The sequence below is a fragment of the Chlamydotis macqueenii genome, chromosome 19 (assembly GCF_036417535.1).
Source record: "Chlamydotis macqueenii isolate bChlMac1 chromosome 19, bChlMac1.mat, whole genome shotgun sequence".
NCBI classification, from domain to species: Eukaryota; Metazoa; Chordata; class Aves; order Otidiformes; family Otididae; genus Chlamydotis; species Chlamydotis macqueenii.
Window position 1 is genome coordinate 1,318,912 of NC_141574.1, and position 17,518 is coordinate 1,336,429.

Below are 17,518 nucleotides of genomic sequence, written 5' to 3' on the forward strand. Positions count from 1 at the left end.
TAAGGAAAGCAGATTCCCAACTTCCAGCCCTGCTGCTGGCCTGCGACGCAGAGCTGCGTTGCAAAACAATGAGATAAGAAGTTACTTCAGTGCATCAGGAAGGCTGAATCGCGCAGACATCATCAGATTTGGAAAGGGTCCTCTGCTGCGGCCAGCGTGACTCCTTCACCCTCCAGCAGCTGGCCTGACTGCCCACACTAGATCTGCGCTCACCATACAGGGAAAAAAGGGACAAAAGAGACAGGAAAAGGGGAGCACACCAGCTAGCCTGGCACTTGAGTGACAAGGCAGGTCAGGATTACGTAAGGCAACTACCATCCAGAAGCCGACCTGTTGTCAGTTTACTCTGTGGTTTCGGCAGGCCCACGCAGACTCCAGGGAGCCCAGCTCGTGCTCAGGTCTAGCAGAGCCATCTCCATCCGCCCCTGTGGCACGGGCGTGCTGCGGGGCTGCAGCGCAGCTCCTGGGTACCTGGAAGCCTTCTGAAAACGATAAACGCTGCACTGTTTGTCGGGAGGTGCTTTAACTCCGATGCTCAGGACCTGTGTGCGTCCTGAGCTGGCCAGACACAAGCCAGCTCTGGCCTTAAGCCCTACGGGGATTCTGGAGACGTGTCTCAACATCATCCTGACGAGACCTGCTGAGAGAGACCAGGAGAACCACACCGAGCACAGCACCAAGCCGCTGCGGAAGCAGGGGTGCTGGGTGTCAGCTGGTGCGTTCTCGCCCATCAGCACTAGGTGGGTGGCACTGCAGCCAAAGGGAATCTTTCTGGTCACCACACACCTCGTTATCAACCCCATGCAATTAAGATGTGTGCCAAAATGGCAGTTAGATGAGATGGGAAAAGACCAGAGCTATGCTTACTGCGCGGTCACCACCCCTGCTGGCAATGGTCAAAAAACAAAAGGCTCGGAAACGTAATTGAGCTGCACCAGCAAAGCGGAGCACGCACGCTGAGCAGGTCATAAACTAATATCTACGGGAAAAACCCTAAGAAAACAACTATTAGTTACTTGCAATTATAAATAAATTTGCTTTCTTAGATCATGAAACATTCTTGGATTAACCCAAATTCAAAGGAATCAGCCACCCTCCAATTCAAGCCAAATGTCCCTGGGGTTCGCAAATAACAGACAGAAGAGGACCTGTTTGGGGTTTGTGCACGTGCAAACACACGCATCTACCTGCGTGTGAGCCACCCATTTACAGAAAAAGGGTCAGCAGCAACAACAGCACGAGGCATAAGAGTGCAGATGCGGGTGAGACAAGAGCAGTTCAAAATCCTGACACCCAAAACAATGCAACGCTGCAGTGCGAGGCCAACACGGTGCAGGTCCAGGGTGTGTCTGTTACTGTTTGCATTCCCACGGCCTTAATATCACAAGAAAAAATGCACAACATCAACTATCCCACTCACCTCCCCCAAATCTGTTGGGTTTTTCCCCACAAATTAACCACACCCAAACAACACTATTACTAGCGTCAGCACTTACGTAACACTTGTCACCGCGTACGAGAACGGCTCTGCTGAGCAGACGAACAGGGGCACGGACGAGCAGCCCAACCACTGAAGTTTCATTTTCGTTACATCTCCGCGTGTCTACATAAACCCGTCACACACATCTGTAAGAAATTACTTCCGAGTCCTACGAGCCCAGCCCAAAGCACACAGGATCCAACCAGGATGTGCAATGAGCACACAAGCAGAAGAGCCTCCAAACCCCATATTTTAAGTCAGTAAACAGCACAAGTGTTTTGTTGTGGAAGCGCCATCAGGAGTGAGGATTCTACAGATGTAAAAATCATCAGACATATCTGGGTAGTTGTTTAATTAATTAACACAATTCCCTCTAACTTACCCTGTTACTCGCACTTCATTTGCTCCCAGTTTACTTGGGAGACAACAACCAACCACTTGTGCTGCATCCTTCAAATTCCAGCAAGTGTTTTAGCAAAGTCTGAACTCCGCTTTAATAACAGCGGCACAACTCAAGGACCCCCCAGCACTGCCACCTTTGTCGCCCCCAGGTCCCAGCCACGGCCATACCGCGTTGCTGTCCTCTGCCAAGCTGTTACTCCTCTGGGTACGCCTCGAGCTGAAATGATGTTCTCTGAAATATTAATACACATAATATGTAATATTCAACAGGCTTTTGGGCAAACATCTTGTAAACACGGTTTGAACCACGCTGCGGGCAGTGCTGATCACCTAGGCACTCAAGAAGTGACGCTGCTGCGTACAGGCTGGCGGCGGGGCAGGCTCCGCGTTCACAGCTGCCGGAGTTTCCCTGCGGTGGGTCAGCGGCAAACGGTGTCCCAAACAACTCCCCAAAACACAAACAGCCCTCAGAGAGCTGAGGGCACAGAACAAAACTGCTCTGGTTGTAAGTGAAGAAAAGCAAAGCCTACGTGGTCCAATTTTCCACTGGAGGAAGAGGCTGAAGGAGCAGGAACAGCCACGTGCATACCTGCTGGAAAACGAAACAGACCTGAGCAAAGCCATCGGTTACGGCCGGGAAACGGGACGTTCTGCGGCACTTCTGTCAGGTGTGAAAGCACTTGGACGCCACGTGTGTGCTGACGGAAACCAGCACCTCGCCGAACACAGCAGAACCTGACTCCAACGCTTTATGTGCAGACCTGAGAAACGCGGCACGCGCCCTGTGAGGCACCACGCGGGTGCCCGGGGACAGCATCACCCTGCCTGCACCGCTGGCCTTCTCCCGGCACTTCAGAGGTCTCCGGTGTCATAGGCAGCAGCGTGCGCTACGTGGAAGGAGAGGGTAGGTGTTGGGGCAGGTGTCGCTCTCACAGCTTCGCTGGCACCACTCTGCTCCCTGAAGGATGCGATTTCAGTTCAGGTTAGTCCAGGGAGCTCTCCAGCAGCTGTCCTACTCCCTAAAGCCTGAGATTATCCAAGCTGCACCCCAGTAACTACCAACCACAAAAAGGACAACACAGTGACAAAAGCTGCTGGCCTGACCTCCCGGCAAGTCCAAGGAGAACATGGAGATCCAAGTGCTGCCTGCTTTCAGAAAGCTCTCCTCAGTCAGGAACCGCGCACAGGGACAGTCCTGCACGACCTCTGTCCAGCTGGGAAGCAGCCACAGCGCTCTCCAGGCAGGCAGAACGAGCGGTGATGCCTCACACACTGCGTTTCCACGTGCAAGCACTGCAGCGCCAGGAATCCCGCGAAAGGGACCAACTGTACTTTAACCCTCTTCCAAAGGCATTCTGCTCTCCTTTCTCCTCAGCCTTCCTGGTTTTTCCTCCTCGTAAAGACAGGATGATGACCGTCTGGCTGAGAAGACAACTTTTTCCTCCTTCATTCCCAGGTTTGAAAAAAGCAACAGCAGAAGTATTTACAGTATTTCACCACCTAGTTGGTGGGAAAGCCTGGACACCAGCAGACCCACAGGGAATTATCACAGACCATGCTCACTGTTGTGTTAGCAGGGACTCCCGAGCTGGTTCCTGTCCTGCTCTCCTGCCTGAGGCCAAGCACTCTGCAGCACCACTGACCACTTTAGACCCAGCAGCATTACATCAGTTTTATTTTACGTTTTTTAAGGCTGTTCCCAAACTGGATTGATTCTGAGGCCAGACTGGACGCCCAGAGTTACGCAGTGTGACTGTGGGCGCAATGCAAAGCTCATCTGAACACACATTTCAAGGGGAAGGAGAGGAAGAAGGTGGCAGGGGAAGGAAGGAAACCTAGAAGGCCTTATTGTTGCCCAAGGAGTCTTTCCCAGCTATTTCCCTGCTTGTGCTCTCCCCTGACATCTCCCTGCTACCCAAAGTCCAAGTGACGGGCTCCTCCCTCTCGTGCCACACATCTTCCTGGCGCTCATGACTTCCCCGAAGGAGCCACGTTTGCACTGACGCTGCTGCTCCCCCAGACAGTTCAGCCCTGACGTGTCTGTTGCAGCAGAAACGGTGACTGCGTACATCACAGCAGGACACAAAGCACCGGCCACAACGGAGGGAGCGCTGCGCTGGGCGCTGTGCAGCTCGCCCAGGCAGGTCCGACCTGCGGCAGGCTGTGGTATAAACCAGCATCTCCACACACCCCCGCGTGCTGCTCCTGGGGAGGAGAAAGCCCCCCCAAATTTCTTTTTTGGGGTTTTTTGGGGGCATTGCCTTGCCTGTGCCCCACTTAGCAATCATTTCTGCCGTCAGAGGTTACCCAAGAGCCTGCAGCCGGGCCACCGCTGCCCCTCCCGCCCCGCGGTCCACGCTTCTTCCCCTGCATCCCACATCTCAGCTGTTGCACCCGTTTACAGAACGCTCTCACAACGCGGGGCGGCTGGATAACCACCGGAACGTTTTGCAGCAGGAGGGGACACAACACACAGCCCTGCTTAATGCCCGCTCTCCCGCGCCTCGGCTCTGCCGCACCCGCGGCACGGTCACCGCCTGCGAGCCGCAGGCGTCCGCAGCCGCCCCGCGCCGCTGCCCAGAGGGCAAGGAGGCTGCCACGGGATCCGGCCAGGCCCCGGGGCTCTGTCGGCCCTGCCCGGGGCCGCGGGGCCAGCTCCCGCCCCGCCGGGGCCACCGCCGCCGCAGCAGGAGCCGCGCAGGCCGCGGGCGCGGGGCCGCTCTCCCGCCCCCGCCCGCTAACGGCTCCTCTCCCGGCCGTGACTCATCACTGACACCGCGGGGCCGCGGCCCGCGCCCGGCGGCGGCACACAAAGAGCGGCCCCCGCCGCGAGCCCCCGCCCCCGCAGAGGGCGGAACCAACCCCCCCGTGCGCAGGGGCCGCGGGCGGCCGCCGGGCGGCCCCGGAGAGGCGGCAGCGCGGGGCGGGGGGGCCGCTACGGCCCGGCGGAGCGGGGCAGCGCCGCGGGGCTTCCCCGCGTGTGTTCCCCCGCCAGCCCCGGGCGGGGATCCCGCAGCCCCGGGGCCGCGCACGCCGCGCAAAGCCGGGGCGGGGGGGGGGGGGAAGGCGGGGCCGGGCTCCCCGCGCGAGGGCGGGGCGGGGCCGCGCGCACGTGGTGGCGGGCGGCGCCTGGCGCGTCACGCGGCGCGACCCCGCCCCCGCCCCGCCCGCGGCGCGGGGACACGCAGCGCGCGGCGGCGCGCCCGCGGGAAGGGCGGGGGCGACCGGCGCCCCCCGGCGCGGCCCGGGGAACCGGGGGCTGTGGGTGCTCGGGGCCACCCCGCCCGCAGGAAGCCCCCGCCGGGGCGGCGCCGCGCCCGCCCCCCCTTCTCCCCCCGCCCCCCCGCGCCCTGTCACTTCCCCGCCCGCCGCGGGCTTCCCCCCGCCGCTGCCCCCGGCGGCAGCGCCTCGCCCCGCCAGCGCCGCATCCCCCGAGGTGCCGGCCCGGCGCCGCCCCCGCCCCGGGCCCCGCACCGCCCCGGCCGGGCGCGGGCTGTCAGGCGGTGGCCCCGGCCGGCCCCTTACCACGTGCGGTCTGCTGCTGCTGCTGCGCCTGCCACTCCAGGAACCGCGCCGCCTCCAGCAGCGTCTCGATGCTCATGGCGCGGGCCCCGGCCGCCGCCGCCGCCGCCTCTCCCGGTCGCGCGGGCCCGGCCGCAGGCGCCGCGCCGCCCCGCGGCTCGCCCCGACGGCAGCAGCGCTGGCGACAAGATGGCGGGCGGCAACAGAAACACAACAGGCGGGCGCTGGCGCGGCCCCGCTACTACGCGGCGGGCGGCGGCAAGACGCGGCGCGGAGCGCGGGGCGCCGCCCGGACGGGACGGGGCGGGACGGGACGGGGCGGCCGGTCCGGCCCGCCGTGGGGCGGGGGCGGCCCCACAGCCTCGCCGGCCGCGCGGGGCGGCCGCTAACGCCGGGCTCGCCCCGGGGCGGGCGCCGGGCGCCGTGGGGGCCGAGCCGGGCCGGCGACGCAGCGCTCCGGCCGCCGGGTTTTCCGGGCGACCCTCCCCCCGCAGTGCGCTCGCGGTCCATTACAATATGTCACCGCGGCGCGGGCCAATGGGCGCGGAGGACAACAAGGCATGGAGCACCTCCACATGGGCGCCCCGCGCCGCCGCCGCGCGCCTTAAAGGGGCCGCGCCGCCCTGCGCCGCAGAGCGCCGGACGCGCGGCGCTGCCAGGCCTGGCCCCCGCCGCCTCCTGCCGGCCGCGCCCGGCTCCCGGCCAGCGAGCAGGCCCGCCGGGGCCCGGGGGGCGGGGGCGGCCCGGGAGCAGCGCTCGACCGAAAATCGCGTTTCTACGTAAGTTTCCGCAAAGAGCGGAGTCCCGCCGAGCAGGAGCGCGCGGCGCGGCGTGCGCTGCGGCGTCGATGCGGGCGCGCCTGCACGGCCGCGCGCGGCAGCGGCGCGGGTGGCGTGTCCCCGCGGTGTCCCCTGTCTCCTGCGCGTGGGTTTCCCCAGATATCATGAAGTCAAGAAAATAAAATAGATTTCTTTTTTTTCAATGCACATCCTTTACGGGCCGGGCTCGCCAGCGTGAAATCCGCGCTGCCCCTGAAAGCCTCCCGCTGCCACAGAGAAAAGCGTTGATCCGCAGCCGGCTGGGATCCGGACACAACTCGTCTCACGGCAGAGCTTTTCCCAGGTTCTGCCCTCCACGCGCCCTCCCAGACCCGCTTCCCGGCTCTCCGAGGGCGCGTGTGAGCAGGGGCTGCGGTGTGTCCCGAGCCCGTTGGGTTGGCCAACAGCGAAGAGCAAGGGAGCCTTTGGAGAGCACCCACAGAAAGCCATGGCGTGCGGTGTCTGCTGGTTTGGACGTACCGCTCCGTGCAGCTGAAAGTGCCGCCTGCGGTTAGCGAGAGCGAACGTTTTCCTCTGTAAGGCCCTTTTTTCAGTAGCTTACAAAACTAAATTAAACTTTTAATTATTCACATTGGAATTTTCCATGCTAAGCATCTGGCCCTGATTAACTTATTTTTTTTTGAGCTGGGAAAAGATAGTGAAGTAAAGGAAAAAGAAGTGAATTAGCAAAAGTAATGATTCTTGTGCAAGGATTGAGATTGAAAAAATTGGATTTCCATCTCAGAATTTTCATTCTATTAAAAAAATGTAAAGAATTTGCAGACCCAAAACTACACCGAATAAGCCACTGAAGGTGGCAAAACCAAGCCCTCATGAGCTGGGCCGGACTGGTTTGTGGCGCCTGGGACTGGCTTGTGAAGGTGCACCCGTCCCGCTCCGCCTGCGCCCACCAGTCAGGACGTTGCCTCCTCACTCGGCGCATGGCCGGCGGCCTCACTTCCTGCTCACACATCAGATCTTTCTCTGGAGATGGAAGCAGTCATTTCCTCCCGGGCTCTGCCCCGAACTCACCGCGGGGTTAGCCGGATACCTCACAACGTTATTGAGCGCGTGGCCAGCACTGGCGAGCGGAAGATGTGGGTACGGACTGTCTGTGAGAGCCCGGCTGAAGGAACTCACCTGGCAGCAGCAGGCAGCGGAAGCTCCTGGCGGGACGCGCTGCATCTTTCGAGGAACCTCTCGGCTGCTCTTCAATCATCCGTCCTCTTCCTGCAGGCCTCCTCAACCCGCTCCTCGCATCTTCTGCAATAAATGGAGGAGTTGTAACATGACTGCCCTGCACCACCCAGCCCCGATTCTGCAGAGGAGGGAGCGGGAAATCCACAGCTGGGGCAAAGGTGTCTTGCAGTCTCAGCTGATGGTGCGGGCTGCAGTTTTGTAGACCAGGTCTATGTGTGTAAGTGCCAAAGACCACAGATTCCTTCTCCACCCACCTCTCTCTTGTCTTTCATACTACGCGTAACCCTACAAACCGCACAGATTGACAGAGCGTTCTTCTAGATGGCCTCGGTTTTAAGAAGGAATTGCCATTCTGCCATCCAACCTGCTCTACAAACAATACCTCATAACCACAGAACTTGTGCCCTGCAGAGAGCCACAGTCGCTGCCCACGGCTTCACAGCACAGCTCGGAGACCCGCTGCTGGCTCCGCTCCTGCGAGGGCTACAGACTCTTGGTTTTTAGCAGGCGAGATAAAAAACCAAGACAACAAAAATGAATCATTAGAGGAACTTACTGACAGTACAGCAGCCAGTGCTCTGAAGGAGTGCACTTGTTAGAACACAGCTTTTAGAAGAAGCAGTTTCAGGTATGTTTGAATAGTTTAATTCTGTGCTGGGTTAACTGCTTCAGTAGGAGGCAAAACTTCCCTTCTGCCTGTCTGGTAACATCTCTTGCAACACTCCAGTCTCCAAGGAAAGTTGGTTGTTCTGAAACCTTGAGCTCTGTGGGCTTGCAGCCGCTAAGCTAGCTCCTGACTTCGGCAGCTGAAAGTATAAATCAGTGCCATTAAACATTCATATCGGAGCGATGTTTCCTGATTAAATTCATTTATTGCGAATTGTTGGACCCAGCCGATGCAGCAGCTTGGGAACACATCCAAAATCCATCAATTGTGTATTCATCTACCTCTGGAGGAATAAACCAAGAAAGGTTTTCGCTGAATCATTTGACCCTGTTACTAGGGACAGTAATAAACCAGAACTCTTAAATTATTTGGATTGACTTTGTGAACGCTTAGGGAGAGCTTTTAAAACTTTGTGTATGTGCTAAAAGTATAGAGAGGTCCAATTTGCACCCCGTTGTGAAGAGCAGGCGCTGGGCTATCCACACAACCCAGCCGAACACGGACTGCGGGGGCTGCGGACGCCAAGAAGCAGAGCGGCTGGGTCTGGAGTCAGAGCCCTCCTTCCGCTCAGGCTACGCGGCCCCAGCGCTCTGTTCTCGGTTGCGCTGCTCTCCCCGACCCGGGCTACCCCGACAGCAGCCCCGGGCAGGAGTCGCCTGGAGCAGAGCGGAGAGGGCTCCTGCGGCGGCTGCGGCTGGTGGCATTGCTGCTTCCCCTTCGGGAGCTGCCCACGGCCAGCCCTTCTCGGGGGGCAGGAGGGCTCCTTGGTTTCCATCTGTGGTACTGAAACTTTCAGTCCAATCACGTGACTGATTTTTTTTCATCGTTGCCAAAGACCAGACGTAACTTAGGAGAATTTAAAGCTTTTGTTTCCTTTACCAGAACACACAGGTTCAGAGGTGCCTTTTCACCTGTTCTGAGGGAATGCCAAGGGCGTTTTAACTTCTCTTTGTGTTTTATCTCCTCTGTAGTCAATCTGTTAGATAACATTGGATGGCATTCAGACGGTACAGATATTAATCTCTACTATATTCTGTAATAAGTTTAAAATCAATGGAGTTGAGCATGAATGAAGTTGCTCCCATACGCTGTGCGCAATGAATTTGGATAATATCTTAATGTGAAGCTGGGTTGTGAAAAAAGCGTTTAAGCATTTTGAATATCTCAACAAATACCAAGTCTTACTGTACTCAGTAAAATGCATTTCTTTATTTTCAGGGTTACTGATGGCATTATATAAAGTTTGAATGGGTTTAGATTTATTTAGATAGAATTATGACCATGATATTCACATATTGATAGTGCAGGGAAAACAAGCAACGATTATAGGTCCCATTATCTTTCCTTCTACCCACCCTCCCCCAAAAAATAGAGAAAAAAGAAACAGACAAGACTTGAAAGGAGATGAAAAATTGGCATTTTGAGGATGACACTATGTTACAACGCCACCTATTCCCCAAATGCCGCAAGGAGGCTCTAAAATCCTGCCCGGCATATTCTAATACTAAGGACTTCAGCTGTGCAGATTTGGAAGAATAGATGCAATACTGCTGCAGATTCGACAATCTCCTCCTTCCTGTTATTCTGCCTATTTCCTTTCTGCCGATGCAGCAAGCAGCTTCTCCTTACACAAAACCATCCTCAGAATTTTTGCATCACGTGACCGTGAGTAAGCTGAGCTTTCTGGCTGTGTTCACCACGCAGACTTTCCCCTTTCCCCCCCAGTTCAGGAATTACTCACACTCATTTCCTGGCCGAGGTGCCTGGAGCAGGAGGCGCTGTGAGGCTGGTGAGGAGCAGCTGTGGGTGTTTGCACTGCTGGCACCAGGATGTTCTTCAGAACTTGTGCCACAGCCCTGGGGAAACCACGTCGCCCGCGCGTCGCAGTGTGGTCTCCAGCTCTGTCCGACGCTCTTGCCCCTGGCCGTAACTGCTCGTCTTCCGGCTGCGGGCAGTCCCACCACGCAGCAGTGTCCGGTGTGCCTGTATCAGTTCCCTGGTGTCCTGGTTTTTTCCTTATCAGGAAGGAGCTTTTAAGAATATCACTTCCTAGTTGTGCCTGTTGGTAAAAAAAAAAAATCCCTAAACGGGAGCCTTTTTGCTAGCAAGAGAAACAGTTACATCCCAGCCAGAATTACTTGTATTTCGTTTGAAATATGGTTGGTTTTAGAGCACCTCGGGTAATGTAAGCTCAGTAATTGTCTTTTAGAACCCCAGCTATATTACTTTCTAAAGTTAAATAATTTTATCTGTTTGTACTGTTTATAAACGTTCAAATAAAAATGGATGAGCAACTCGAGTAATTGGTTTTGTGCCACGCTCTCACCCGCACTTGGGTTGGATCACTGGGGCAGTACTAGACAAAGTGATGCGACTTTTCCTAGACCATGGAAAACCCTGCTAGCCAGGGAATCCCCGGCAAGCCGGTGGCCATGCAGGGATTGAGCTCTGCCTTCTGCACCCAGATCGTAAACTCTCCTCATCCGTCTCCCCCGCTCAGGCACCAGGGCTCAGCTTCCCGAGCGCGGGAATCTGGTTTGTTCAGCTCTTCCCCTGCTCTGAACAAACAACTTTTCCCTTCAGGCCTCTGAGTAATCCTTCTGGAGTCAGTGGGAATACTTGACTGCCTAAAGTTTTATCATCTGCTTAAATACTTTGTTGCTCAGGGCCCAAATTATGACTGAACGTAAATGATGAGATGAGTGTTTATTCTCCTTTTTCAGACTTCACACTGAATAAGAAATTACACCAACTGTACTCACATGAAAGCGGGAGTTTATCTCAATATTTTCATTTTGAAATTCAAGTACTGAATGCAGAAAAACCCACAAGGGTGAAAATAATTAGCACTGTTTCCTGATGGAACCATTCTGACTTTCCCTGTAATCCTTTTATTTATGGTACTAATGTTGAATAAATTCTCATTGTAAATATTTAATCATGAAGAGGGGTTAGGCGGGACTTATGTGATGAATGCGTCTTGCACAGTTCTGCAGATACGGCTCAAAACTTGCCTGTTCCTCCCCGCAGCAGCGCCCGACATCCCCCTTGGGCAGCACCGGGAAGTGCCGATACCAGATTCACAAGGCCTCGGACGCTCTCCATATTCCTCCTGGCCTTACCAGTAATCTCCATACTGGTCCAGTAATGTCAGCATGACACCAGGACAGCTTGTATTATGCTAAGGTGGATCTTCTGAAAAATAGCTAGTTGTCATCTGGAAACACCATGAGCAGAAGCCCAGACTTCCACCTGTCCCCGTGGCGGTTTACAGCAAGAAGTGGTGCGTAGTTTCTCTTTGAAGAAGCCTGAATTCAGCTTCCAGCCGCCCGGCCTCCCTGCAGCTTTCTCTGCTAGCGTGAGGAACTGAACAGTGCCTTGGGTTTCCTCCCAGAAAACTGCTTTTGTTTTGTAATGCAGTTGTCCTTCGATGTTTCGGGTAAGCCAACCAGATGGAGTTGGTTTAAGGTTCTGACTGTAGGTGCATTAACATTAACCCCCCCCCCAAAAAAAACATTAAAGGTCGGTTTTCTTCACGCTCCGGTTTTCCATCACTCTTGTGGACGCCAAAGCAATGGGTCGCAGCAGTACGATACGCATCAGTGAAATCCCTCCTGTGCCAAAGCAGCTTTCAGTACGCAGGCAGGCATCCGCGGGGCCGCAGCCGCGGGACAGCGCCAGCACCGCTGCCACGCATTCCTCCTGGCTGCGTTCTCCCCACCGCCCTTCATTAATATTTCTACAGTATCTGGCATGCCTTGCCACAGAAGCGCTCGAGAGAGCGGTTCAGCTCAGCTGAACCGCAGTCATTCTGGGATTCAGAAACACTTGCTGGGCTCCACGCTCAGTGCTGGCTTTCTGGGGCACGCTGCTGAATCCTCTTGTCTTTACTGGTGCCATCTGAGCGGGATTCGAACTTCGACGGGCTCTGTGCTGAAGCGCCAGGCAGTTAACGCAAGCAGGGGAAACCCTGACCTGTTGTTTGTGACAACACAAGGAAATGCCGTGCAGCAGCGACAGACTGCAGTCAGCTGCTGCTGGAATTGGTGATAAATAGCGGGGGGAAGGTCCATCCAAAGTCCAGAGGCCGCACGCTGAGGTCTCCTGGGACTGGGGAGTAATTGCTGACTAAGAAATGATCACTGAACGTATCTTCCCAATCTGCTGCGAACTTGTCTGTGATAAAACACCTACGTGGAACGACAGAATTCCATTTGCGAAACACACCGAGAAACCTCAAGTATTCTCCACCGAGAACTGGATTTGCCTCTACATTGCTTCGAGGCACCTCTTAACGGTCCTAAAATCTGTGCCAGACAAACAAGTTCTGGAGCAGGACGCTGCGGAGCGGTTGCGGCCCCCCGACCCCGCCGCGCTCTCCCGCTGAGTGACCCTCCGAACCCGAGGAGAAGGTTCAGCGCGCGGAATCGCAGCGTGGGCTGGAGGGGCCTTTCAAACCCACCCGGTGCAGCCCGCACGCTCTGTCCCTTTGCGAGACCGCGAGGGCGGGGGCAAACTGACCCCCCCCCGCCGCGGGCGAGAGCTCGTTGGGCCCCGCCGGGACCCCCGCGCCTCAGCCCCGGCAGCCGCCGGCAGAGGGCGCCCCGCACCGCGGCACCCGCCGCGCCCCCCCCGCGCGATGGCGACCCGGCGGCGGGAGAGGCACCGGGGAAGCAGCCGGGCGAGAACGGGGCTGCGGGCGGCCGCCGGAGCGAGCCCCACCTGCTCGGGCCACGGAGAGGGGTGCGGCGCGCAGAGCAGCTCTCGATGTCCTGTGCGAGGCGGCACCGGCACGCCCAGAGCCAGCGCTGCGCTCCGAGAGACGCCCTGCGTTGTCCCCGCACACCAAGAGTGGTCCCCACCTTAGGTCCCCGCGCACCAAGAGTGGTCCCCGCCTTGGGTCCTTCCCCGTGGCCCCCGCCTGGGGAGCGATGGCTGTCCCCATCGTCATACGGCCAAGGGCAAGCAGGCGTGATGGGGACAGGACGCGAAGCGGCGGACGCGGCCACCCACTCGCAGTGCCATGCCGCCACTGTCGATGACCCACCGTAAATGTCAGCCACGGCGTCAGTAACTTGCGTAGGGACAGCGCGCCGTCTTGGTGGAGGCCAGTGGCCAGACGGGTTGGCTAGCCAGCACTGTGTGATTAGCCTTACTGAGGGGCTCCCGCAGGTGGGGTCCATCATCCGGTGGATGGAAGCTGGCGTACCGAGCTGGGATGATCACAGCGGCATTTGGACTGGTTCAGAGCGGCGCTTCTCAGACATCAGGCTCCTCTCTGGGGAGGCTGTGACCTCTGAGGGACGCAGAAACTGGTCTAGGGAAAATGAGAGGAAAAAGATTTGCTGCTGCCTGCAAGTTCATTTAAATGGAGGACTCAGCAAAAGAACACTTCATAGATGTTTCTGGCTTTTGATGATTTAGCCAAAGCTGACCCCGCGCAAGGGGACAATCAACACATTTTGCCCTGTTTGCTACAGTCAGTGCAGATGCAGAATATTAAAAATAAAATGAAATTGTTAGAGAAATTACACACCTGTCATCAACGTCTGTACGTGACTTAAACGCGTGCAGCAGTATATTAAGCTCTTCAGAGATAAAGTCTCTGCGCAACGACAGTGCAAACACCCCATTAAATAACTTACGTGTTAGCACGCTGTTTTATTTTTAAGTGTGTTCTACCACATGCACGTGTGAGAACAGAATGGGCACAAGCCAATTCAATGTGACAAAAGTTCTGAAAAAGGATTTTATTTAGATTTATGATCAACGTCTGCATGGTTCATAAAAATACAATTTTCCCTTTGTGTCTATAGGTGCTCATGCTTGTACTGAACAGTTCTGTATCATAATATATGGCCATATTAAAATGGAATGATAGCAAAAGCCGGTTTTAAGGAACAGCAGCTCTAAAAATCATGCTTTGTGCTTGCAGTAGGATGACACTATTGGACACTATAAAATAAAACCTCAATAACACGACGTAATGCTAGAAAAGACATCCCTTTTAAAGCAGACGCTGAAAAGTAAGACAGTTCAAAGTTTGCCTGTATCTTAAAACAGTCACTGTCTGGATCTGTTCTGAGCAGGGCCAGAGCCATCGAACTGCCACAATCTGGTTTAGGAGGCAAGTGCACATCAATTATTCAGCATTCTCAAATCTAAAAATCAATGCCTTTCACTGCGGAATCCAGCTTAATGTAACAACCAGAAAACCAATTTATGAGCAATTTTAGATTAGGTTTTCCCACAGAACCTCAAGAACTGCAATTGCAACGCGGAAGAAGAGGAAGGAGCCTTCGCCTCCCCCAATTAGTAGGATGCGGGGTTGAGCATACGCTGTGGCTTGCAGCGCGGGCCCCCTCCTAACCCTCCTCCCCCTCGCAGTGTAGTTCAGAAGGAGCTCTACATAAAATGCTGACATAAGTCTTTTAAAGCCTTCTACTCCCTGAAGTAGCAGTTCTGTTGCTGCTGGAGCCCTCGCGTCCCTCACTGCCATTTCTCAGTCTTAGCGGGATGAACCACAAAGAGGGAGCAGCCGCACACCGTGCCTGCAAACTCCAACCTGTACGGTTTTCTGACAGCTGCATCGCTGCAATCCACGGAAACAGTAGCTACGCATAAACAACCAACCACAGTAAATTCAGCTGTATTCCCTCCAGTACCAAGCATACTATCAGGGCTTAAATAATTAATACTCTGCCTTATGATGTACCTTTCACCCCGGGATCTCAAACCACTTTGCAGTGTGTGGGGATGGATTTTTATTTTGCTGGAGCACACAGAGTAGAGAAAGATTAACTGATTGACCAAGGTCGTGCTGCGTTCACATTCTGTTTCTGCTCTGCCATTTATCTGGATAGCTGCTGTGACCTGGCAAAGCTAGAAGGTGGCTGCATTTTAAGGCTAACAATGTAAAGATAATCTCCCTTAAAGTGTGCCATATGTTTGTGATTAGGCAAAAGAAAAGGCTTCGGAAGAATTGCTGGTCGTGGCAGTGTTCGCAGGGTTCTCCAGGGTATAGTAGCTGGAATTTTCAGCAGAGCCTGAGAGAAGTAGATGCAAAGCTCCCCGTCTGTTTCAAGGAAAAATGGTTACTCAGCATCCCTGAGCTCTGCTGAAAAATCAAGCTTGTATACCTACGGAAGCTTCCCAGTGAGAAACACGGAGGTGATCAGGTGAGACCATGGAAGGTGTGCCCGTGGAAGTTTGATCCAGGAGGCTCAAGATGCCACCACAAAGCCAGAAATCAAATATTTTAGCAATGGATGCTGGTCTGCGTGGAGGGAGCCATTCGGGATACAGCTGTTAAAGCCAGGCTAAAGAGCTCATATGTCAGTAAAACACAACATGGGCTAGTAGATTTTTTAAAACAAAAGGCTTTTATCACCACAAAGGTACTTGGGAACAAACGTGTTCTGCACTGCCTGGCTCTGGGCTCTGAACACGCGTCCACGCCTTCCACTGAGCCAGGCCCTCGCCAGCTCCCGTTCCCCTCTCAGCAACCACGTGGGCAGATGGCCGCTCTCAGCAGCGTCTCCGTCAGCCTCTGACGTCCGTCAGAGCTGGCAAGTACAGCGGGGTGTGTGCCCTGGTCCCCCCTGGCCAGGCACAACGGCTCCTGCCTTCCCCGAACCGGCGAACGGCAGCGTGCCGGGAGCCCCTGCGCTGCCCTCCTGCCAGCCCCACGCATCCCAGTGCTTTGCTAGGCTGACCTGCTCTTGGAAAGCAGATAAACTCAACTTGGTGCCAGGGATTTTTCAAGGGGATGAGGATGTTGAGACGTTTGACTCTTTTCTTGTGGCCCTAATCTGATTCTGCAAAGCCACACCAGCCTCAAACACTGACCAGACGAACTCAGACGAGAGCAGTGGGCTGCAGAAAAGGAACCACTTGACTTGGCAGAGAAAGAAAACATCTTTTTTCTCCGTGCAGCTCCCCCAGAAGTGAGTCAGTAGGCCTGACGAACAGAAACACAAGTTGCCATAGAAACTCGCATGCCTTCCTCCAGGAGGAGAAAAAAATGTAGGCCAATATTTCTGCTTAGCTGGCTCTCGTTCCTGCTGTGCTCCTCAGCATCCCAGGGCTGCCTGAGCAACTTGCATTTATTTTGCCCCCAACCGAGAAATGCCCTTGCCCCCACCGCCTGAGGAAGCCGCACCTTTGTGCTTGCACACACGCATGCGCCCCGCCGCACATGGACACACGCAGGGCCAGGGCCACGCGCCGCAGCTGAGCCAGCACTGAGGCTGTTGGGGTGTGTAGGGACGAGGAGCCCGGCTGCCTGTGAGGCGATGGGGAGGGCAGCGTGGGCGGGGGCTAGCAGTGCCCCGGCACCCGCAAACCCTCCCCAAACAGCATCCTCTCATGGCCTTCGCGCTGCAAGCGTGGCAACAGGACTGAAAGAAGAGTAAGAGTAGTGGGTTTGAAATGAAATGTTCATGATGGATTACTCCAGCCACCTTTAATTTAAATAAACTCCTCTCCTTCGTACCGTGAAGCAAGGGTGAGCCCTCAGCGGAGCGGAAATGCGCAGGGGTCATTCCTGTATGTGAAGCCCTCCGCGATGCTCCGAGGGAAGGGGTACGTGACCTGTACCAACACTGATGTACGCCTGAGCTGCTGCTCCTTGCTCACCCAGACGTGTTTTCCATTGAACCAGCCCCAGCAGGTAACACTAGAACTAGTAACTACAAAACCCGACCGATGCAGCTAGTAGCTCTGAAAGCTGAAGAGCCAGGACCCAGCCGAACGAGAGGCGCCCTCCTCACACAGGCTGTCGCCTAGAAAAAACACAAGTGTCTTTGCGAGTGCTTTTCGCAGTCAAATAGAAATGATCATGCTGAACTACCCTTTGGTTTATTTTCTTCCCTGAGTGTATGTTATTGCTGGTTTTTACTTTTAAATGTACAGACGGGGCAAGTGGCTTTATTTCTGCTTGTGCTCCTGTCCTTGCAGACTGCATAAAGGAGAAATGGCCTATGATATCGCCAGTGGGCCATTATTAACTGGACTACAAATGAAAACCGTCTATCAGAGGGAAGAACATCCACTTTCCCCGTATTTTTACCTATAATCTTTTGTGACTCACTTCTAAGGAAAAAAAACAAACAAACAAACAGAAAAGACATTTGAAATTTGGCATTTGGGCCCAGCCCAGTGTACAGCCCAGCCCAGCGTACAGCCCAGTACACAGCTTTTGCCTACTGGGAATGATCCCCTCCAGGTTCCTGGAGCTCGCGATAGCACAGCTCGGCGACGACAGACAGCTGACCCCATGCCAGTGCTGCACCCGCAAGCGCTGGCTCCATCAGGGGCAGCTAAAGGGAAGTGATCAAAATGATGGAGCGCGCACATTGCCCCGGAGCAGGGCATGTCGGCCAGGCACCGAAAGCACAGAGGGTATTTCTCAGTCCAGTTCAGCAGTCT

The 17,518-nt window shown here is 55.4% G+C and overlaps 1 protein-coding gene across 4 annotated transcripts in view; it reads right to left on the reverse strand.

The window, feature by feature from the left end:
* The window catches only part of MNT (MAX network transcriptional repressor), an 82,703-nt gene that overhangs the window by 29,903 nt on the left and 35,282 nt on the right, over positions 1 to 17,518 (reverse strand). The window contains exons 4-6 of one of the 4 annotated variants that reach the window (XM_086762746.1): positions 12,952 to 13,401; positions 9,833 to 10,148; positions 7,363 to 7,485 (exon numbers count right to left, since the gene is read on the reverse strand). In XM_086762746.1, coding sequence (XP_086618872.1) covers positions 7,363 to 7,485; positions 9,833 to 10,148; positions 12,952 to 13,275 — 763 coding nt within the window. In that variant the 5' untranslated portion in view covers positions 13,276 to 13,401. Of the gene's footprint in view, positions 1 to 5,407; positions 5,575 to 7,362; positions 7,486 to 9,830; positions 10,149 to 12,951; positions 13,402 to 17,518 lie in introns of those variants that run through there. The other 3 variants (XM_086762747.1, XM_086762748.1, XM_086762749.1) reach the window with 3 other exon arrangements.